Here is a 24,046-nt window from a genome sequence, read left to right as displayed (position 1 = left end):
CTTCTGGATTATGAATCACACACTTTGGGTGATTCTTCTTTGTTCTTCAAGCACTCTTCTGACTTTCAGGTATAGTTTGAACGGATCGCTTTCCAGTTACACAGCCATTATACTGAGGTTTCTTTTCTTTATGGTTCCTCTGTTTGTTATGGTCAGTATCTTCCTCTTTGTGGATTTTTCACTTTTGCTCTCATCATTTTTTTTTTTCCAAAAGAGTGTAAATTCAACTCTTAGAGCTGTCCAAATATATCTTTAGTTTGCTCTCATACATGAGGTGTTTTGACTGGTTATAGAATTTCAGATTTAAAATCATTTCCTCTAGAATTCTGAAGACGTTATTCTAGCATCGTTTCTAGCAACCCGTGTTATAGACAAAAAGCTGTATACTTATTCATTCCTTTCTTCCTTACTCTTTGAATAAAGAAATTTCACCAGAATAGAATGTATATACATACAGGATAGATGCACATATAATGTGTATGTATGTGTGTGTGAGAGAGAAATAATTATTTCAGGTGAGTCTTTCAATCTAAAGACTTGAGTCTTAAATTCTGTATGGCATCACTTACATGTAGAATCTAAAATAATACAACAAACTAGTGAATATAGCAAAAAGGAAACAGACTCACAGATACAGAGAACTAACTAGTGGTTACCAGTGGGGAGGGGGGTGCAATGTAGGGGTGGAGGAGTGGAAGGCACAAACTATTCGGTGTAAAATGGGCTCAAGGAGGTTTTGCACAACAGAGGGGATATAGCCAATATTTTGTAACAACAAAATGTAAATGGAAGGTAACCTTTCAAAATTGTGTAAATTTTTAATTAATTAAGGTAAATAAATAAAGACTTGAGTCTTTAACTCAAGGACATTTTCTCTCTCTCTCTTTCCTTCATCTTCTATTCTCTATTTTTCCCCCTCTGGAAGTTCCACTTGACAAATATTAAATCTCCTGAGTCTATCCTCTCGGGCTTAATTTTCCTCCTGTATTTTTCATCTCCCAGTGGACACAGTGACCTGGAGTGTTTTGCTGAAGGCCTCTTTCCCACACCTGCACTCAGGGCTGCCCACTCAGGCCTCTCACCCAGTAGGAGGCCGGCTGGGGAAACAGACCTACACCACCTCTGCAGGAAACAACGCAGTTTGGGAAACATAGTTTTGTTCCAACCAACAAAAATCTCAAAACCACTTAAAACTTCAATGCACTTTGCCTGAGTATTCCTACTTTGAATATAAGCTTTGGTTGTACACTTCTTAATTTAGCAAATTCTAAGCTTTGCCCTGCATATCTGCTTTACATTCTAATATTATTCTCTACCCATATACTGATGCCAGATACACACTGAGTTATTATTGATAATAAGCTGTTCGATACTTCCTCTATTGGATTCATTCCTTTGCTGGCCTGTGTGGGTGCAAGATAAGATTTTACTTTTGAAAATATTTTCAAATACTTGCAATTACACTTAAACGCCAGAATAAATAGTTGCAGAGTGCTTTTTTTTTTTTTTTTTTTTAAGTATATCAAGAGATCCAACAGCATCCAAGTTTAGGCCTTTCAGAGAGCAAAACCAGCAGAAGAGAGTCCAGCTGGCTGGACTCAACTCCAAGCATTAGTTCTTCGGTGAGGGTCTCAAGGTTTTTCTATCCCTCTCCATGCCGTGGGGAAGGGGGAGAGGATTAAATTTGTATACAGATGCAAAATACAATGGTGACCTATGATCATAATTCATATAGCTAATTTCATGTACTTTGGCCAATTGTATCATGTTCCCAACAGGTCCAAGAAATTTCCCCTTCTGTAACCTGAGGTGCGGGGACGCCAGGGTCAGGGCCTCCAAAGGTAACCACAGGGGTCATTCAGGGTTGGCTTGCTCCATCAGGACGCCGCCCCTTCTTCTCGCCTAAGTAGGAGAGGACGCCCACCAACAAGCACCTCCCCTGAGGCCCAGGTGCCCCGCACGCTCAGGAGCCAGACCATCTTCTTCAGGTGTCCTTGGAATGCATTGCTGGGGCTGGGACTCCGGCCTATTCCCGCCGGCTCGCCTTCCCTTAGTGGGAAACCCAGGCTCCACGCCCTGAATACCCATTGGTAGCCAAGACTGGCGACCCTCCCGCTGGTGTGCGGGTGGCGGGCGAGGCCACTTCGCTCCTTAAATAGCCCCTTCTCTGAGGGCTGGGGAATATGAATATGCAACACAAGCTCCCCCAGACGCCACTGGACAGGCGGCCTGTTTAATATTCATGACGCCTCGTGGGCCTTCAGGACGCTAACAAAAGAATCAAGAGATGTTAGGGGGGCGGGCTCCACGAGGCAAAGCCTCCTCTGATTGGTTGTTCTTGGAGGTTGCCTTCGATTGTGGGGTGTGAAAGGTGGAGCTGCAAGTTTGGCATAGGGCGGGAGATTTGAATACCCATTTTCTGTGTTCCAGGCTGTGCGGAAGTGCTTTTTTTTTTTTTTTTTTTTTACCAGCACTACAACCATAAAGAACATATTCCGAGCACTGTCCTCTTAGTTTGAGAGCTCCAATCCACTCATTTTCTAGATGGAGCAATTACTCCTGACTCCTAGCCTGGGTTCGGCCACCGCCCCCGGCCGGAAGCTGAGGGGCGGGCCCAGGATGGGAGACCCGGGCCCTCCTCCTATCTCCTCCTATTAATTCCTCGCGGCCGGGGCAACCCCAGGAATCTCTCGTGGCTAACTCCATGCAGCGCCGGGCTTGTGTCTTAGTGGTCCCGGGACGGCCTGCGGCTGCGAGGACCTGAAGCCATCGTCCAGCCCAACATCGCTGTACACCTGGGGAGTCCGAGACCCAGTGAGAGCAGTGCGGCCCGAGGTGGCCCAGCCCGCAGCAGGACCAAGGCCAGTCGCACGTCTCCTGACTCCCAGCTTGGTGTCCCGCGTCTTCGTGGTAGGTTGAGATGGCCGGGCATCTGGCCTGAGCGCTCCCAGGCCACATCCCCTTGTCCCCGGCGCTGGGGGAAAACACAACTCGCGCCTGCGCAGAGCCTTCTGGGGAAAACAGCCGCTTCGCGGAAGACCCCGCCCCTTTTGCCCTGGTGACGCGTCTCCGGTTGCCATGGAGACCGCGCTGTTTACAGCCCAGTTCTGCAAGAACCTGGAGCTCCGGTTGGGGTGAGGAGGCTCCCATCCCGGAGTTGTGTAGTAGTTTTTTGTGGCGCTGAGGGTAAGCCCCGGCCCCACACCACCAACCCTTAACTGCAGCGCACAGACCTACCCAATGCCTTGTGCCCAGTGGTATCAGCCCGAATTTAGGTTTAATTTCGACCTCAGCCCTAATTTAGATTTCTCTGAGAGCTACTCAGACTTATCCAGAAATCTTGGGTTAAGTTTTGAGCCCCACACTCACACTTGGCCGAAGCCATAGGAGGGACTGGACTAGGAGACCCCATGTTGTCAGAGGGAGCCGGGTGGCCTGGGGCTCAGCCTGGTCAAGATCTGACTCCAGGTCGCTCCTTGTATGTTTGAAGGACTTCAGAGATCCAGAAGCCTTTAAGAGCAGGCGGTCAGATATATATTTTGGGTGAGATGTTGGTGGGGGCAGTTTTTAGCCCTGTCTGAGGACGGCAGTTCTCACAGTCAGAGCTGTGTGCAGATGAGGTGGGGAAATGTTGGTCTTTCTGCTGCTGCTGGTCTCTGCCTGCTGCCTCCTCATGTGTTCCTCTTCTTGTTCTCTCCTTTTCTTTGTCCTGGGAAGGTTTTGTTTCTTTCATCTGCTGAATAGGCTCAATACCCAGTTGTCAGTTTACAGATGTCATAGTTGTTCTTCTTTTTTTTTTTAAGAAAACATGTCTGGGTTCATCTGTTTGGCAATACCTACTAAAACTGAACACTGCCTTATGACCCAGCAATTCTAATGCATTATAAAAATGCGAGCATATGTTCACCAAAAAACACATTGTCTCTAAATGAGAATATTCACAGCATTCTCATAATAGCACCAAACTGGAAACCCAAATATCCATAAACAGTAGAAAAGAGAGACAAATTTTGGTATAATCACACAATGGTATACTACACAGGAATGAGAATGAACAAACTACAAGGATATGAACAATACTGATAAGTCTTACAAGCATAAGGCTGAACAAAAAGAAGTCAGATATGAAAGAGTACATAGTGATTCCATTTATATTAAGTTCACAAATACCAAAACTAATTTATAGTGTTAAAAGTTGGAATAGTGGTTACTGTTGGGGGGAGGGGGTGAAGAATAGTGATCAGGAAGAGACGTGAGGTGCTGGTAATGCTTATTTCTTGATCTGGGTGCTGGCTGTACAGAGGTTTTCATTTTGTGTACAGATTATGATTTATGAACCTTTTGGTATGAATGTCACACTTTAATAAAAACTGACATTAAAAAAAGGACAGCTTGCTTTCAATGAATCTAAAAAAAAAAAAATTCTGCTTTTGATCAGGACTTTAGAAACCTCAAATGGCCAAACTACTACAACATCCACCCAAGTTCTTGCCCTCAGAGTGGCACATTGCTAACAAGAACCAATACCACAGAGCAGAGGCCCAAAGGTCCCGGTCTGAACGCCTGGTGGCAGAAAGCCAGAGGCTTGTGAATGAAATTGAAAAGACCACAAGAAAATCTCAAAGCGATGTGAACAAGAAACTAGGTAAGATAACATATTTGGTGTATTTGGGAACATGTTTGGATGATACTGTTGAGGTATGGCGATACTGTCATTTGCATTTCATGTTCAGGAATGGCAACGTATTATCTTGAAATATTAGGGAGAAACATGTGTATTCTCTGGGCTCGGTCTTTAAGTTCACTGCCCTAAGGTAGAGACATGGTAACCCAGTCTGATTTTCAGCCATTCATCAGCCATTCTTTGACTGATTCGATACATATCTGTTGGGCGTCTAAGAGCATCTATGGACTAAGCCCTGGGAATATCACAGAGGATGATCAGAGCCTCCATTTTTGAGGGGCTCCTGGATTGAGGAGGAGAAAGATAGAAAAGTGAATAATCAAAATGTAACTAGATAGGAGCTGGGGGAAAGGATACAGAAGTGAGGGCAGAGTCTGCCCTGGAGAATTAGGGAAGACCTCCTAGAGAGGAACACTTGAGCTGAGTCTTTTTTTTTTTTTTTTAATTTATTTCTTATTTTTGGCTGTGTTGGGTCTTTGTTTCTGTGCGAGGGCTTTCTCTAGTTGCGGCGAGCGGGGGCCACTCTTCATCACGGCGCACGGGCCTCTCACTGTCGCAGCCTCTCTTGTTGCGGAGCACAGGCTCCAGACGCGCAGGCTCAGTAGTTGTGGCTCACGGGCCTAGTTGCTCCGCGGCATGTGGGATCTTCCCAGACCAGGGCTCGAACCCATGTCCCCTGCATTGGCAGGCAGATTCTCAACCACTGCGCCACTAGGGAAGCCCTGAGCTGAATCTTAAAGAAAGAGTAATGCTCTCTTGACAATCCCATTCCTACGAACACAATGTAAAAGGTGGTGCCATTAAATAAGCAAAACAAGAATAAAAATAAGATGAAACAAACAAAAGTCCCAAATGCCAAAAAGTGATAAACCAGAGGTCACAAACTCAACAGTCTATCAGAGTTGGGCAGGTAACATAAGGGTTTGAATAAGACCCCTAAGACAATAGGGAGTGGTGGGGACTGAGGGTTCCTGGAGAACATGTGCTCCATCAATTTCAACCCATTTTTTCCCAAGAAAGAATATGGGCCCAGTGTTGCCGAGTTCCCTGATTATTATTTTTTTTTTTTTTAGAAAATCTGGAAAGCTGGAATTTTACCCACTTTTTAAATGCTAGCCATTGATTTGATATATTTATAACACTGGGCAGGATGAACAAACACATCTAAACAAAACCTGGTCTAAGGGCTGCTAGTTTTCAACCTCCAATAAACCAAAACTTCATTCAGGCCTGCAGGGTTAAATGTTAGGCTTCTCCTGATGGGTTGATGCTTACTCCTGATACCAGCCTATAGGTAGGCCTGATCACACTAGACAATAAAGCATTCTGGTTGACAAGCCGTGTCCCTGCAGACAGAGCTCCCAGTTAGTATTTTAGCATTTTATTCTCAAATATGACCAGATGAAGATCACCAAACATGTGAGGGAAGGTTCTAAAATGGCAAACACTGAAACAAACAAAACTAAAGAAAGTACACAGAGCAAAAGAAAAAATAACACTATAAGATCCTCAGGGAATCTAGAAAAGACATTGCATCTATGGAACAAGAAGACTCTTAAAAAAGAGAACATTCAGAGAACAAGAAAGTGTTCTTGGAAATTAAAAATATGAGAGCAGAATATTCTTTTAAGTCAAAAGAAGGGTTGAAAGATAGAGTTGAAGTATCTCCAGAAAGTAAAAAAAAAGACAAAGAGCTAGATAGAAAACAAGAGAGAAAAGACAAAATTAGAGGATCCATCTGGGAGGCTCAATACCTATAGGCGTTCCAAACCCTCCTACACTGTTGGCAGGAATGTAAATTGGTACAGCCACTATGGAGAACAATATGGAAGTTCCTCAAAAAACTAAAAATAGAACTACCATATGATCCAGCAATCCCACTCTTGGGGACATATCTGGAGAAAACCATAATCTGAAAGGATATATGCATCCCAATGTTCATTGCAGCACTATTTACAATAGCCAGGACATGGAAGCAACCTAAATGTCCATTGACAGATGAATGGATAAAGAAGATGTGGTATATATATACAATTGAATATTACTCAGTCATAAAAAGAATGAAATAATGCCATTTGCAGCAACATGGGTGCCTAGAGATTGTCATATTGAGTGAAGTAAGTCAGACACAGAAAGACAAATTATCATATGATATCACTTATATGTGGAATCTAACAAATGAACTTAGTTACAAAACAGAAGTAGAGTCACAGATGTAGAAAACAAACTTATGGTTACCAGAGGATAAGCGGGGGGAGGGATAAATTGGGAGATTGGAACTGACATATACACACTACTTTATATAAAATAGATAACTAATAAGAACCTACTGTATAGCACAGGGAACTCTATTCAGTACTCTGTAATGGCCTATATGGGAAAAGAATCTAAAAAAGGAGTGGATATATGTATAACTGATTCACTTTGCTGGACACCTGAAACTAACAAAACATTGTAAATCAGCTATACTCCAATAAAAAAATTTTTTAAAGTTGTATAAGAAAGTAAATTTATCATAGTATCATGATATCATGGTTTGGGTGTAAATAATATTTACATACCTACAATAATATAAACAAACATTAAATTATTATTTAATAACACGGTGACGCAGCTATATTGGGAAGATTGAAAGATCAGAAGTGTGTTGTATAAGTCGTATAAGAGCAAACTCTTATCTTTCATCATAGGAAATCAATAGGTAATCTTAAAACTGATAGTGAATAAATAGCCATGTAAGCAAATGCCAGAAGAAATACTAAAAGTGTTTAAAAAGAGGTTGCTTCCAGAAAGTGGGAGTGGGTAGGGATGGGTCAGAGAATTGTAATACTTGTAAAACTGTTTGACTTTTCAAACAATATATATTTGTGGCTTTGACAAAATTAAAAGTTATTAAAAACAGTGGGCTTTGAAGAATTAGAGTCAATGGGTGTAGAATGGTCTTTGGATTAATTTGATGTTGAACGTAAGAAGAAATATATTCTTATTTCCCTCCCTCCCTTCCTTCCTCCCTTCCTTCCTCCCTTCCTTCCTCCCTTCCTTCCTTCCTTCCTTCCTTCCTAACTCAGAGATGTAAAGATGCCCCAAGTAGCACAGCTCTAAGAAGAAAAGAAAGTATCTCGGGTAGGTTTACAATAGCCTTCAAGTTTCTAATCTAAGAGTTGGCTACATTGGAAATAGATTAATCCTGGTGTGACTTCTCTGTGTGCTTCAGAGCAGAGGCTTGAGGAAGTCAGGTTCTGGAAGAAGGAGTTAGATGATAAACTTGAGCAGCTGGTGCACGAGACCGAAAATCTACTCATCTATCAGACCAGATTGGAGAAAGCCCTGGAGAGCTTTAAAGAGCCCTTGCACATCACTGAGAAGTGTCTGGAATACAGGTAGGAGGGGAAGGTTCCTCTAATGAATCATCTGTTGTAAGCAATGAACTGCGAAGAGGTAAAAGCTGACTGTGCTGGGTGATGGGTTAGAATGAGACAAATGAGCAAGTGTTCTTTTAGAGCCTGAAATTATCTCGCATGCCCAGGGTGATGGGCAGGGGGAGGAGCACTGGACTTGGCTCATGTCTAAAGTCTGCTCTTGACTAACTTAAATATAAGTTAGGACTAGGTTTGGCAGTGGGTAATCAGAAAAGGGCAAAATAACATTGAACTTAGATAATTTCTTTCTCTCTCACATTTAAGGAGTCTGGAGATAGTTCAGGGTTGGCATGGTGTGCCACAGTGTCAGGCTTCCAGGCCTTTTCCGTCGTGTTGCTCCACTATCTTGTTGCTCCATGTGCGTGGCTTTTACTCCCAAGGTTACCTCGTGACTCACGATGGCAGCTGGAGCTCCAGCCATTACATCTGCATGCCAACAAGTAGTAATAATAAGGGTTTGGCACTCACCATTTCTACTTGTATCCCGTTGACCAGAGCTTAGTCACATGGCCACACCAATAGAAACTGGGAAATGGTGGTCTTTATTTTGGGCAGGCAGAGCAGGTACAGTTACTAGAGGGCAAGTCTGCTCCTATACACAGAGCCACATGGAAGCACTTTGTAATCCAGAGAGCGCTGTGCAAACATACCTTTTTACTATAATTTCCCTCCTGTAAGTCCTATGAGTAGGACGATCCTTTCTGCTCTGGGGTGATGCTGATTTGCAGACCTGATGCCTGTCACAGCCCTAGGTGGGGCACCCTTCTGCCAGCACAGCCCCCTCCAATCGAGTGCATCCTCCACACTAGCTATTGAACGAAGCCTCCCAAATGCAGATCTTTCCAGGTCACTCCATGCTTAACATCCTTTCATTACAATGCTTTGCCCTAGTACTTTCAAAATAAAATTCAAACTTCTTAGCTTCAAAAACAAGGTCCATCATGGTTGGGGCCCCAGTGATCCCTCCAGGGCCATATCTCATCCCCAACAGTGGGATGTACTGAGGGGTGCTGAGCTGCTTGCAGCTTCCCAAATGCACTGTGACTCTGTCCATACTCTTCCTCCTTCCCAGAAAACCCTGTTACCTCAGTGAGCTTAGCCAGGACCCCCTCTGCAGCAACCAGGCAGCAACCTCCCAGCCAGATTTAGAGAGTTTGTGAGGCACAGGGAAGTAGCAGGTGATCAAAGAGGCCAACATCCAGTTGGCTCAAGTCTACACCTAAGGGTAACTAGGATGTAGAGGACATACATGGATTGAGTACATGCTCCTCTGTGGAAGGTACAGTGCCATCTGCTTTCTTATCTCCTTTGTCCCTTGCCACAGCCCTAGGAAGTACTAATAGTTATGCCCATTTCACAGATGAGGAAACCAAGGCACAGATAAGTTATACGGTGTGCCTGAGGGTCACACAGCTGGTGAGTGGAGACTTCCTCCCTAGTACTATCATGCAGGTGGAAAAGAATAAACTACCAGACAGTGACTGATCAATTTCGGGAGTAAGTGGTTAAAAACATGAGTGATGCCCAGTTAGTTCTGTGACAGGGGGTGAGTTACGTCATCTCTCTGAAGCTCAGTTTCCTCACCTGTACTTGAGAGGTTACGTGAGAAGGAATATCCGCATGAGAAGCTCAGCACAAATGCTTGTCTCATAGTAAGTGCTCAGTGGCGGGGGTACTATTAATTCTGGCATCATTATGACTATGACTATTGTTACTATAGAGCATCTTTTTGGATTCAATCCTTGTCAGAGGATCAAGGAAGGAAACATATGTCTTTAAAATTCTAAGTCAGAAGACAGTGTTTCCAATAAACAGGTAAAAAGTAAAAGGCTTCAGAACCGATGGCCAAATTGAGGCCCAAAGTCCAGCTGGGATATTTCAGAGCAAGTAACCAGTCACCGATTAATTTTTCCTCATTATGTTTTGGATATTTTGAAGTCGCATAGATACCAACTAATGTACATCCCCCATCACATCATCCGGATGGATTTGGTCTAGTTGTCCAGACATTTTAAAAGTCAGCAGCCTTTGAGTTGCCTTTCTCCGCGCGTGGGATGACCATCCACCTCTCTCTCGGTCAGGGAGAAGCGAGTTGGCATTGACTTGGTCCACGATGAGGTAGAGCAGGAGCTGATCAAGGAGGCGGAGATCATCCGGGGGGTGATGGCCCTGCTGACCCGCACCCTGGAGGAGACGTCCGAGCAGATCAGGTATGGCCATGCGGGACCTGCCCTCACATCTCCACTGGGCGTTATCTAGAAAAGGTGGTGCCCACCAAGGCCATGCTCCATGGCCCAGAAAGAATGGGATTTAATACCCTACAAGCACTTTCCATGCCCCAAGGTGGCCCGGGAACACTCAGAATGAGACCAAGACAACCTCTCATGCGTGACAGTCACCCTCTGGTGGAGGGTTGGGGTGCGGCCAGATTTCACCCCTGATTGTAAACTGGAGGACACTGGAGCTGACCTCTCACAAAGATGCCACAGTGGTGACATCAGAAAATGTCACATTTGGAGGGAAGATCTTGAAGTCCTGGCTTGGATATGTTAATTTGTCACCAAGTGTCTAATGGTGTGTGTGTGTGTGTGTGTGTGTGTGTGTGTGTGTGGAGCGGATGGGAAGGTGGGAGGAAGTGTCGCCATATTGCACTAGACTGGCTTCATTTTCCATGGTGTCCCAAGAACCTGGTATAGGTGCCACCTAGGCATTCCAGAGGGAGAAACCCAGTTTACCTTCTCCCTTCAGGCTGAACCGCTCTGCCAAGTACAGTCTTGAAAAGGACTTGAGGGACAAGTTTACAGCCCTGACCATTGATGATATCTGCTTCTCACTCAACAACAACTCGCCAAACATCAAATATTCTGAGAACGTCATGAGGGTTGAAGCAAAGTGAGTGGGTCCCTGCTGGCCTGGCCCTGCTGTCCTCCTCCCTGCTGTGTGTCATCGTAGTGCTTCTCAGAGAGGCAGGCAGGACCTAGCACATCATCCTGAATGCAGGCTGAGAGCTGGGAAGAGGCAGGCTTGGGGCAAAGGCAGGCGCTGAGCAGTGAGTACCCAGACACAGGACCCACAGGTGCCTCGGTCCTCCGGGTTGCCCCCACTTTAAGAAAGTCTGATATAAAGAAAACTTTGGGGTGGGGGGGTGGCCATACCGTGCAGCATGCGGGATCTTAGTTCCCTGACCAGAGTTTGAACCCACGCCCCCTGCAGTGGAAGCGCAGAGTCTTAACCACTGGACCGCCAGGGAAGTCCCTGATATAAAATCTTTAAACCTTTCAAATTTATTCATTTACCTATTTGCATTTTTAACAAGTAAAAGAATTTAAAAATGTAGAAAGGGCAAGTTAATAATTTCCCCATATGTACTCCTTTCTATCATTATACCCCCTGAGATAACCAGTGTTATCTGTATGTTCTTACAAACATATGTATACACTCACCTACACAAATAAATTTCGTTTCTTTACAAAAATGGGATTATACCATGTACCTTTTCTGTAACATCTAACTTACATTTTTCAAGTAACATTACATCACAGACCTAACTCATTCTAATTTTTAAAACGTTCTTTTTGAAGTAAAACATACATATAGAAAACTGCACAAGAGTTCCCTGGCGGTCCAGTGGTTAGGACTTGGCACTTTCACTGCCGGGGCCCGGGTTCAATCCCTGGTCGGGGAACTAAGATCCCACAAGCCATGCGGTGCAGCCAAAAAAAAAGAAAGAAAAGAAAAATGCACATATAATAGTAAACAGTTTAATGAATTATCATGGTTTTAGTTCTCTTTTGCTGTATAACAAGTTACCCCAAAACTTAACAGCTTAAAAACAATAAACGTGTGTTACCTCCCAGCTTCTGTGGGTCAGGAGCACAGGCGTGGCTCAGCTGGGCGCCTCTGGCTCACATCTTATGAGGTTGTAGTCAAGGGGGTCTGCTGGGGCTGCAGTCTCATCCAAAGGCACAACCGTGAGGGGGACCTACTTCTGACCTGGCTCGTGTGGTTATGACAGGCCTTGCCACCCGAGCTGCTCCACGGAGCTGTCCCAGGACGTGGCAGCTGGCTTCTCCCACAGCGAGTGATCCAAAAGGAAGCAAGAGAGAGAGGGCAGCCGAGACAGAAGCCACAATTTTCTTTCAACCTAATCCTAGAAATAACCTCTCATTGTGTCTATTCAGGAGAGATGAGTCAATGAGTTCATCACACATCTCAAGGGGAGGGGACTATACAAAGGTGTGAACACCAGGAGACACAGGGGGTCACTGGGGACCATCTCAGAGGCTGCCTCTAGTCACACAGCAAACAGTCTCCATGTAACCACCAACCAGGCCAAGAAATAAAATATTACCACCAATACCAAAACCTCCACCCTGTCCCCTCTTAATGAATACCTCCTCTCTGCTCCCCAAAGAGAGCCACATTCCTGATTTCTGATAGGTTTCTTGTGCCTCCTTCTGCATTTATTAAATAGCATCATGTACTATGTATCTCGTGTGTCCCTTTCCTTCCAGGCAACATTATCTTGAGATTCCTCAAGTGTTATATAAAGCAGTTCCTTGTCAAACTAGCAATTTATTCATTTCTCTATAGCATTCCAGTACGGACTCATGTTCTCCTATTTTATTCAGTGTGTTATAATCTGTTACTATTATAATTTACTTTGATACTTGTCTCTACCTATGTGACCTTGACGAAGGTACTCCATCTTTCTGAGCCTCAGTTTTCCTCATCTGTCAAATGGGGGTATGAAAGTTAGCTCACTAGGCCATCGTGAGGATTAAATGAGAGGATGTCTGTAAAGTGCCAGCCCAGAGCCTGGCACAGAGTAAGTAGGTTTCCCCAAAGTGACAGTTATTGCCACTGACAGACCACCGTTCGCTCTGCCTAGAGATGGGGAAACGTTCTAGGTGCTTCTGATGGTGGAGGGAGGCTTAACTTCCTGTGGGTTTCCAGTAGCTTGTCCTACCGCCATACCCACACACCCAGCCCAAACATGCTATGAATGAATGCATGGGTCCTGTTTCAGCTCTGTGAGTCCGGAAGACTGGTTGGACTTCTCCAACACCAACGTGGAGAAGGCCGACAAGCAGAGGAACAGCTCTCTGACGCTGAAGGCCCTCGTGGACCGAACCTTGTCCCAGACGGCCAACGACGTAAGCAGGCAATGTGACGTGGTGGACACCGCATTCGAGAATGGGCTGAAGGAGACCAAGGACGCCAGGGACAAGCTGGCTGCTCATCTGGCCAAGGTGAGCTCCCTGGGGGGACCATGGAAGAGGACCTTCAGAAGGTTTTACCCTGTAAACCTAGAATGGCCTTCAGGGCTTGTGATCCTGTGTACTAAGGAGTAGAGGTCACTCAGCTCTCTCCATCTTAGCAGCAGGCTTTGGGCTTTGGGGGACTGGAGCGGGCCTTGGCCCCGCTCTGGGCCTCTCGTACTCATTGCTGCAAAGAACAGGCTGTCTCCCCTCTCTGGGCCTTAGTTCGTCCTTCTGTGGAGCATAGAGATGCACCGTATGCTCTTATACGTTCTTTTTAAAAAAAAAAAAAAAAAGATTTATTTTTATTTATTTATTTTGGCTGCGCCAGGTCTTAGTTGCGTCAGACGGGATCTTTGTTGCGGTGTGCAGGATCTTTCAGTCGCAGCATGCGGACTTAGTTGCAGCACGCGGATTCTTGGTTGCAGCATGCATGCGGGATCTAGTTCCCCGACCAGGGATCGAACCCGGGCCCCCTGCCTTGGGAGTGCAGATTCTTACCCCCGGACCACCAGGGAAGCCCCTTACACGTCCTTTATGACTCTGAAGTTCCGTGAGTTGAGTGCAACTGATTTCTCCAAACCCAGATGCAACTTTGGGATTCTGGCTTGTTGTCTGGTTATCCAGCCGTTTGCTGGTAACCGGCTCCCAGAGGAGAAAAAAGCCCCTGATGTATAGAATTTGCAGATTTCTGTGGTGTAAATTCTTCCACCATGGTCAGTTTCAAGTTACCCATTTAACACGGGTCTGGCAGAATTCCTGAATGCTTAACAATTGGAGCCCAGTAAGCCGGCTGTAGCCCATGTCCCTCACCAGCAAGGACCGCTGGATCCTGAGCATATGGGACCGTCCACAGGCTAAGCTCAGGGACACTGGGTAGAGTCCAGTGGAACAAGGGCTGAATGTGGACTGAGGATCTGTGGGCCCACATTCCAGTCCTGCGACAGACCAGCTGAGCGACTTAAGCAGACGCCTCAAGCTCTCTGAGCCTTCCGCCTCACCTGTAACACTGGGACAGCTACAGCTACCCGATGTGGCCACTGCTGGCCCACTCCTTGCTTTTCACTGATGGTGAAGCAGCCATGGAGAGCGGAAGGGACCCCAGGTAGCAGGTGCATCACTGCTCTAGCCCCAGGCCTACTCAACTACCACAACCTTGTCCTTCTGCTGGATTCCTCCCTTGCCTTCCATGAGCCCAGAGTCTAATTGTAAGAAAAGATTTATCTCTGTGATGAGCAGGGCAAACCAGAACGTCATCAAAAATTATACTGCAATAGTCCGCAAAACGACAGGTAGAAGAGCCTTGTGGGTGAGCGTGTAGAGCCTGGAGCCAGACAGCCTGGGTTCGAAATGGGGCTTCAACACTTGCTGTGTGATCTTGGGGAGGCTACTTAATGTTTTGTGTTCTTTTATGAGATGGTCAGTCAAGTGTAGCCATAAGGAGACAGGGGGCTCAGGAAAAAACAAAGTTTATATCATATTCACAGGTCCTAGAGACAGGAGGCAGGGCTCCCCACGCAGGGCCACGTGGAGAACACACTAGGGTGGCCAGGCGGCAAATGACAGGAGCAAGGGGAAGGTGGAGGCCACGGCCTTTTTTGGGGTTTCCTCAGGACCCCCAAGGCAGGGCAAGGGTAGCACTTCAGGATCAGCTAGTGTGAATAACCTCAGTGGGCTCTGGGCTCTGGAATGGTCCCCAGGTGCCTGGCACCCCAGGTGCCTGGGATGACTGAGGCAGAGCACGATGGCCTCCTGGGCTGAAAGGGCAGAGAGAGGAGGGAGGGCTCTGGGCTTGCAGATGCAAGGCCTGCTCAGGCTGGTCCTTCGCCGTCTCTTAAGTATCGAAGAGCCCAGGGAGGGGCAGTTTCTCCCAGCCAGAAAGGTTTTTTATGATGTCAGAACATCATAATGTATAGAAAATTTAAAACAGTTATAATACACTTAAGCCGCCTGTTCCTGGGACTTCCCTGGCGGTCCAGTGGTTAAGACTCCGCACTTCCACTGCAGGGGGCACAGGTTCCATCCCTGGTCGGGGAACTAAGATCCTGCATGCACATGCCACGTGGCGCGGCCAAAACCAGAAAAAAGCTCCCTGTTCCTTGGTTTCCTCATTGATAAAATAGGGACAGCAACCGTACTCACCTCCCAGAGTTGGTTAGGGTAAGATTAGACAACCCAAATCAAATATTTAGAGCAATGCCTGGCACATACCGATTTTATACACACACACACATACATACGTACATTTACATAGTTTATACATATAATCAATATAATAGATAATCAATAAGAATTGGCCGCTGCAGCAGCTAATAATAGGAACAACAGCAACGATAGTAATAATGGTAAACGTAGCCAAAGACTAGTCAAGAGGCTTCCTGGTGGAGTAAGAACTTAGTCCAGGCCTTGAAAGATGGATCTGAGCTAGGAAGGCAGCGGGGAGGAGGGTCCCCACCGTAAGAGAAGAGGCAAGAAGCTGGGCTTGGCATGAGGCCTGTGAGAAGCCCCGTCCTGCCGGAGGAGATCCTGCAGGAGCTGGGAGCTGTGTGGCTGAGGCCTTGGCAGCAACATCTAAAACGAGCATCCAGGGACTTCCCCGGTGGTCCAGTGGGTGCGACTCCGCACTCCCGATGAGGAGGCCCGGGTTCGATCCCTGCTCGGGGAACTACATCCCACACGCATGCCGCAACTAAGATCCCGCAACTATGAGCCCGCATGCCGCAACGAAGATCCCACGTGCCACAGCCAAAAATAAATAAATGTTTTTTAAAAGTAAAATAAAATGAGCGTCCAAAATGGTCTGGACAGGCTCAAATGATGGACTGAAACAAATCAGGTGAGACTCCCTGCCCCCACCTGGAGATACCAACCTAGGCTCTATGAGGAAAGGCTCCAGCTGGGTATCACCTGGTCAGAAGCCTCCGTGCTCATGAAGAGGCTCGGCAAACGGAGGCGACAGCCTCCAAATTAAAGGATAGGGACGGGCTTCCCTGGTGGCACAGTGGTTAAGAATCCGCCTGCCAATGCAGGGGACACGGGTTCGAGCCCTGGCCCGGGAAGATCCCACATGCCACGGAGCAACTAAGCCCATGCGCCACAACTCCTGACCCCGCGAGCCACAACTACTGAGCCCGCGTGCCACAACTACTGAAGCCCACGCGCCTAGAGCCTGTGCTCTGCAACAAGGGAAGTCACAACAATTAGAAGTCCACGCACTGCAACGAAGAGTAGCCCCCGCTCGCCACAACTAGAGAAAGCCCGCACACAGCAGTGAAGACCCAATACAGCCAAAAATAAAAACAAATAAATAAATAAATATATAAAGAAAAAAAGAAACATTAAGAAAACCAGATGTAATGTGTGGACCTCATTCGAATTCTAATTTAAACATACCAACTCTTACCGGAAAAAAAAAAGGACACTGAGGGAAATTTGAACACTAGATTTTAGATAATAATAAAGAATCCTTCTTTCGTCTTGTGTGTGATAAAAAGTATTGTCGTTATGTTAAAAGAAAAAAAAAGAGTCCTTATAACTTAGAAACACATACTCAAGTATTTTAGACTGAAATGATATAATATCTGGGAGTTCCTTTAAAATAAATACGCTGATGGCAGGGGTGCATAGAGGGCGTTATAGATGAAACGAGATTGGCCATGTATTGATCATTGCTTAAATTGACGATGGGTCCATGAGGTTCCTTATACTACCTACCTTCATGTATGTTTGGAAATTGCCATGATGAGAAGTTTAAAAAGAAAAACAAGGAAGAAATAAAATTTTAAACTAGTGAAATATTAATCTAAAAACCCGAGTAGCTTCAAAGGAATCTTTTCTTTGCACAAAGCCACCATCAAAGAAACCAACAAAACTCGGATTAAACTGCTCACCCTTTCTTCAGGCTTCTAGGGGGCAGAACTGGTACTGAAACAGAGCAGGACCCTATGGTCCTTGCTCCCCTCCCCCTGTGTCCTCAGCCTGCCATCCGTCTGTGGAAAAACTTCAGCCAAAGAATAAGTTTAATCAGAGAAGTGAGAAAATACAGAAACAAAGGAAAACAGTCAAAGGAGACCAAATAATAATAGTTTAGTCATTAAGCAAAGTCAAAGACCTTTAGTTCCTCCTCAAGGGCTGTAGATAATATTCTGAGCCGTAGCCTGTGAGCTGTCTTGTAGGTACCGAAACCCCCAGCAGATGGAAGAAGTTAATGACATGATGACCAGACTGCAGCCGTGACATAAGCTGCCGCAGTTCTAAGAATTGGTCTCAAGGAAATGGGAACAAACCGACCCTGGAACTGAACAATCAAGATGATGCTGGTCAGACCACCGATGACCAATACCAAGGTGACTGTCAGAGCTGACTGTGCTGTTTCTGCATGTAGCACCCTCCCTCCGTCTATAAAAGCCCTTGCCCACTGATTGTCCGGTTGTGCTGGGGAGTTGGCCTTTGGACAGGCGTCTGCCCTCCCCATCCGCCCCCCTGGTTGCCGGCATTCAAAATAAAGCAAACTTTCCTTTCCACCAACCCGGCCTCTTTAATGGTTTTTGAGCGGCGAGCAGCCGGACCCCACCTTCAGTTACAGTACTAGTGGGTGGATTGGTAAGGAAATAGGCAGCATTCCGTTCATGATACAAAGGTACTTTATACCGAGGTAAACGGGCAGCCTTCAGCCTTTGCTGAGGGAATCCACATATTTGGGAAGGAGAAGAGGCAACAGTGGCCACCTGTGTCCGTTCCATCTGTGAGGTTCTAAGGTTGGGCGAGTTACCTTGCCCATGAGCAATCACTGCTGTAGTGAAGAGGGACCAGACTCTTTCTGGGGTCCTGCTCGGGTAGGTATCGGAGGTCCCCTCTTCCTAACCTCCTAAGAGCGTCTGCTGTGGAGTTTTGAGGAACGCACCCTGGCCTCACCTCCTCTAATCCTTTTTGTAAGGTCATGGAAGAGATTGCCTCCCAGGAGAAAAATATCACAGTTCTTGAAAAAGCCATCCTTGACCAAGAAGGACCTGCCAAGGTGGCTCATACACGTCTGGAGACCAGGACACGTCGGCCTAATGTGGAGCTGTGTCACGACGGTGCACAGTACAGGCTGATCAAGGAAGTCGATGAGATCACCCACAACGTCGCAAGGTAGGCACAGGGCTCCTGGGGCTCCATTTAAACCTGGCCTGTGAGCAGGGTTAGGCGATGTCATCGTGGGTGATGCCGGGCGGGCCTAAAGACCTTTGCATCTTTCGCATTTGAGGGGTTCTTTTCTAGAGGGCAGTCTCTCCTAACTCCCACCAGTTGCTGCCATGCAGGGAATGCATCCCAATGTTTACATTTTTCTGAAGTCCAACTCCAGATGTTTAGGTAAAATCTACAGTTTTAAATGTTGGCAGTTCGTGGGTTTATCTGCCTTGTGAACATGGCCCAGGGCCGCCAATTTGAAATCTCTGTCTTAAGGAGGAGAAAGGAGGAAGACACATCAATTTGGATCCTGCGCTGAATATATGAATACATTTTCCCCCCTGAAATAGTGATGGAGAGCCATAAGTTATTCCCTAGTGTTCTTCCTCTTCTCCTAGATTAAAGGAAACATTAGCCCAAGCTCAAGTAGAGCTGCAAGGCCTGAATGGCAGGCAGCTCGCCCTGCAGGAGGAGATCCAAGTCAAGGAGAATACCATCTACATCGATGAAGTGCTGTGTATGCGTATGAGGAAGTCCATCCCTCCAAGGGGCGGGGATGACCACGGGAAGTGGGCTGGGGGCCTCCATCCGGACACTGTCTGCTGAAAGTCGGATCCTCATTAAGCCATTCTCATTAAACAGAGTCATAAAACCGTAGAACAGAACTCTCATTTCAGGGGGGCAGAACTTCCAGTCAGCCCACCAGAAAGTCTTGGCTGGGGTTCCAGGCCTGCCCGGGGCCTGAGATTTGGGTGCAAAGCTCTATTCTGCTACTGCTAGTGGTGCTGTGGTTGTTTAAGGGTTAAGTTCCATGAGTTAGCACAGGCCATTCTTATCACAGGACTTCAGGCCTGGGGGAGGGGTCCAAGACATTTTAGTTCAGATTTATTTCAATTCAGAAGTTGGGCTGGATCCCCTACTCAGACCATGCCCATCTTACTCAGGAGAGGACAGGCGAACACTTCTCCTGGCCCTCAAGATTCCTTCTCCCTAGGAAACAATGTGGTGGTTGCTGACTTAGACCCCTGGCTGGTCCACAGGATGCATGTTCAGTTCATACGGAACTTAGATGAGAGAGGAGCAGCCCTGGGTCAGGAGTCCCCAGCCCCCACCCCGTAAGCCTTCCCAACACCTGTGGGCGTCTCTCTGTGCCTCTTTCTCTCCGGTGAAATTGAGACAGGCTGGGACCTGAGACCCTCTAGTGGAGTGATTGCACCTGAGCAAACATCTCCTGGAGCAACAGAATACAAAGAAACTATAAGGGACTAAAAATAACTATGCACAAAAAGGCCACAAACCAACTGCTATTTCTGAGGTGCCGGGAACAAAAACAGGGTACTGAGCATGATCCCTGCCCAGGGCACCACCAAGGGGGCTGGGCAGACCACCTAAGCCAGCCGACTGTCCCACCCCCGTTGTTACCCATTTAAGGAAGCAGCTTGAGCCCCCTCGGGGAGAGCAGAGGCACTTGTTACTTGCTTTCACTCCCTCGTGCTGCAGCGCTAATCCCAGTAAAGCCTCACCCGAATCTCTTATCTGGCTTCTTCTTGATTTCTGTTGATTAAAGAGTCCAAGAACCTGTGTGGGTAACAAAAGGAAAGAGGAGGGATAGGACCCAAGGGCCCTCCAGCTCTTAGGAAGTTAGGGATTGGGGAGCGGGTGAGCCAGGTTGCTGTTTTCTGGGGTCATGGTTACTGACTCGGGGCCCTGGACTCTTTAATCACTAGAAGTCGATAAAAGGCCAGACGAGAAATTCAGGCAAGGCTTTATCGGGCCTCATACTCCAGCACAAGGGAGCGAAAACAAGTCCCAGGTGCCCTTGCTTGAGGGGGGGCGGGCATTCAGATCCATTCAGACCTTAGTCTCGGGATCGCCAGCCTGGGAAAGAGGAAGGCAAGGTTCCTGGGCTCAGTAGGTAAGCCTTTCCAGTGGGCCGTCCTGTTGCACCACCGCGTGAAAAGGATTTCTGGCTTTTGTTTTCTTTGCTGAATGTAAACCATTTGGCGTAGGTTTTCTGACCAGTTAGTCATCATTCGTAGTGGTTTTTTTAATACTCAAGTGACAGTAACAGAAAAGAAAAAAGAATTCCTCCCGTTCTCGCCACAGATTCAAGTCAGTGGCTAAGGGTGTGGGTTCTGGAGTCACACATAGCTCAGTTCAAGTTCTCCAGTCACACCCGCCGCCTAGGGTGCCTGTGGGTGAGATAACCCACGAGAAGCGCTTCACGGCTTCACACAGAGCCCATCCGGGGGTGGGGGGCAGCAAGCAGAGAAGGGACAGAGTCCGGACAGTCTAGGGGTTCCGGGGCTTGGGGACCGCTCGGATATACAGGGTGAGGGAGGGAGAGGGGCCAAGGACGGCTCCCCGGTTTCTGGCTTGGGTATCAGAGTGAATCGGGGCGTCTTGTTTGCTGAGAGGGAACTTGGGAGGCAGAGGGCTGGGCAGTGAGGGTGGGGGTCGGGGAATGAAGGTGATGAGCTCACACGTTGAGGGCGAGGACCCTGTGGTGGGGGAGGAAGGTCCAGCTGCAGCCAGAGGGCTGGGAGACATCTGCAGACAGGGGGCAGTAGAAGCCAAGCAACGCGTGAGAGTTTGAAGAGCTCGGAGGAGGGGTCTGGCCCTGAGCCCCGGAAGACACCAGTACTTCCTGGTTGAGTGAAGAACCTCCGAGGGGCTGAAGGAAGCCAGAAAAGCGTAGCATCACAGGTGCCACGGTAGGAGAATGTTTGGAGGCACCTTAGGCCAAGAAAGGAAAACATCCTCTAGATCTGGCAGCTGGGCAATCGCCAATGACACTTTGCCAAAGGCAATTTCAATAGAGTATTGGAGGAAGTCAAGAAGTGCAAATGCTGATTTTTGAAAGATGCTTATCTTATCTCAGGATGTCTTTGGAAAGAAAATTGGTAGCCTCTGCTCTCTGCTGGTACGCATTCTGCCCCAAGGACCAAGAAGCCAAGAGGTGGGAGCAGAAATAGGGAAACATTTCCTCTTTTATCACACATGAGCCGGCAGTAAGAGGCCGTGTTAATTTCTCTCAACTTGGCCTGTGTCCTTGAAAAATCAGTGTGTCTTGGAAGTCGTAAACATTGAAGCTGTGAGTGCAGACTTTGAAAGTATCTAGGCCAACTCAATCATTGTACATTTGGGAAAACTGAAGCCCAGAAAGGAAGTAGCAGAGTGCTAGACTCAGCTGTCCTGCAACATTCACACCTATTGTTGTGTTTACCTTTACACATGAATTACGTAATGAAGTTATCACAGAGAACCAGATGCTGGCTTGGTTTGAGCCTCGTTGAAGAATTGTGGCCCTTGGTATGTTCTGGAAGTCCTGGAAGAAGACAATTTCTTTATGAACTATTTCCCATTGCATTCCTTCGGTCATAATTGGCACTTAAGTGGACGATCTCAATTAGGTAGGAAGACTCTTTAATGGGGGGAGTTAGCATCCCTCAAATTTGAGACAGTTAAAATTAAGGAAAGGATGCCTTTATGTTAACAGAGATTAACCTGTCAGTAAGACAAAACAAAGAGCGCCTGTTTCTCAAGCTGGTACGCACCCTGTTCTCTCACAATCTCCTGATACCACAGGAAAATCCTTAGTATTTGAGCCCTTGAGGTCTATTCGTGGATAAGTGTCATCTGTGAGCAGCATGGAGTGAAACGTGCTGGGTCCCTGAGGGCTGAGTCTTTGGCAGGAGTTGATCACTGTAAGGATCTGCTTACATTTCTCAGACCCTTCTGGGGACGTCTCAAAAGTTTAGCTACTGGGTGGTGAGTTCCAGAAAAAGAGAACGTGTGAATGGACAGAATGTCATGGGATCCCTGTGGTCTTTCAGCCCAACTCCCCAGTTTTATAGATGAGGAAACAGGTTCACAGGGAACTGGGGGAAAGCAAGCTACTTGCCCAAGGTCCCTGTAAAGGTTCAGGCAAGGCTGAACTCCTGGCCCCAAACTCAGGGCTCTTCTCACTATGGCCTGAACTAACTCCCCAGCTCCCAAAACCTTCTTCTCTGAGAACTGCACGCCAACATACACAGGGAGGGCTCCACAGCCATGTCCATATGATCCATATGATAGATACACCCTGCCCTCCCTGGCCAAACTGCTCAGCAACCCATCAGGGCTGGTCAGATTCGGCCTCCTAGGAATCGGGATTTTGAAACAGAAATGCATAGAGGCAGGAAATAACTAGAGGATCTAGAGATCTAGAGAGGAGGGTCACTAACTCCTGTGGCCGCATCCTCAGATGCTCCCCTGGGTCCTCTCAAGCAAAGAGTTGAACAACCAGCTCTTTCTATGAGATGCCCCAATATAGTCCCACTCTTGGCTTTAGCTCTCAGAAGTCTTTTGCTAAGCTTGCTCAGTTAAGAACCTTAACTAATATACCTTGAAGGAGGGCTTCCCTGGTGGCGCAGTGGTTGAGAGTCCACCTGCCGATGCAGGGGACGCGGGTTCGTGCCCCGGTCCGGGAGGATCCTGCATGCCGTGGAGCGGCTGGGCCCGTGAGCCATGGCTGCTGGGCCTGCGCATCCGGAGCCTGTGCTCCGCAACGGGAGAGGCCACAGCAGTGAGAGGCCCGCGTACCGCAAAAAAAAAGAAAAAAGAAAAAAAAAAAAATATATATATATATATATACCTTGAAGGAAAGCGTGAGTGGCCCTGCTGGGATCAGAGCATGCAGGCGACACACCTTTTGAATGTGCAGAGGGCTCTAAGTAGGCAACAGGGTGGCTTCTTGCTTGTATTCAAATTCCTGCACAAATTTCCCTTCTCAGAGACTGTCCCTCTCAACTCAGTTCAGCAGGAACCACCCATCCAGCCCTGCTCCTCCCCACGCCCCGCCCTGGTTGGCTGAGTCACAGTGAGCAGCTAACGGAAGGTGGGCCAATGAGCCCCTCTCCTGAGGAATTTGGACTTAGGACCAGGAGATTTCAGTTCCATCCGGCTGCTCTCTAGATGTAGGCTTTGGAGGGTGGGTGACAGCTGCTGTCTATCACGTGGACGGGAAACAGCCAGTTTGCGACTAGAGAAAAAGTAGAAGCTGATGCACCAAGAGAAAGAGAGAAGAAAGTGCTTCCCGCAGCCCTCCTTCTCTGGGCTCCAGGCAATTTCTGAGGCCCTCGGGTTCTGTGAGACACTCGAGCATCCTTACAGTGCTCAATGATGCCCAGTGGTTTTTCTGTGGCTGCCACCCAGGAGAGCTGGAACTCTCACAGGCCATGCCGCTCAGCTGGACAAGTGGGCGGAGAAGGCTGGGTAATTAAGGGAGTTACCCTTGAGCGGGATCTTGATGAAGGAATAGATGTTTGCTGGGCGGAAAGGTGGGGCAGGGGTGGATTCCAGGCAGTGGCACAGCACACACACAAACGCGAGGGGTCTCAGAGCTGAATATATTTCCCGAGGAATTGTGTGTAGGTCTCTATAAAGGATGCTTCGACCGCAAAACCAAAAGGACTTATTATACAGCCTTGCAAGACAGGTATACCATTGGTAATGCCAACAATTATGAC

At 47.2% G+C, this 24,046-nt stretch overlaps 1 protein-coding gene across 1 annotated transcript; it reads left to right on the top strand.

Annotated features, from left to right (window-relative positions):
* Positions 1-2,513: 2,513 nt before the first annotated feature.
* Positions 2,514-19,174, top strand: TEKT1 (tektin 1). The gene is made up of 8 exons (XM_024734275.1): positions 2,514-2,910; positions 4,439-4,645; positions 7,899-8,064; positions 10,185-10,313; positions 10,852-10,995; positions 13,133-13,355; positions 18,301-18,497; positions 18,935-19,174. The coding sequence occupies exons 2-8, from the start codon at positions 4,456-4,458 to the stop codon at positions 19,140-19,142; spliced, it is 1,257 nt and encodes a 418-aa protein (XP_024590043.1). The 5' UTR covers positions 2,514-2,910; positions 4,439-4,455; the 3' UTR covers positions 19,143-19,174.
* Positions 19,175-24,046: the final 4,872 nt, after the last annotated feature.

This window comes from Neophocaena asiaeorientalis, unplaced genomic scaffold (assembly GCF_003031525.2).
Source record: "Neophocaena asiaeorientalis asiaeorientalis breed wild unplaced genomic scaffold, Neophocaena_asiaeorientalis_V1.1 scaffold129, whole genome shotgun sequence".
In the NCBI taxonomy this organism is placed as follows: Eukaryota; Metazoa; Chordata; class Mammalia; order Artiodactyla; family Phocoenidae; genus Neophocaena; species Neophocaena asiaeorientalis.
Note: the sequence above shows the minus strand (reverse complement) of the source record. Positions and strands in the feature narration are given on the sequence as shown.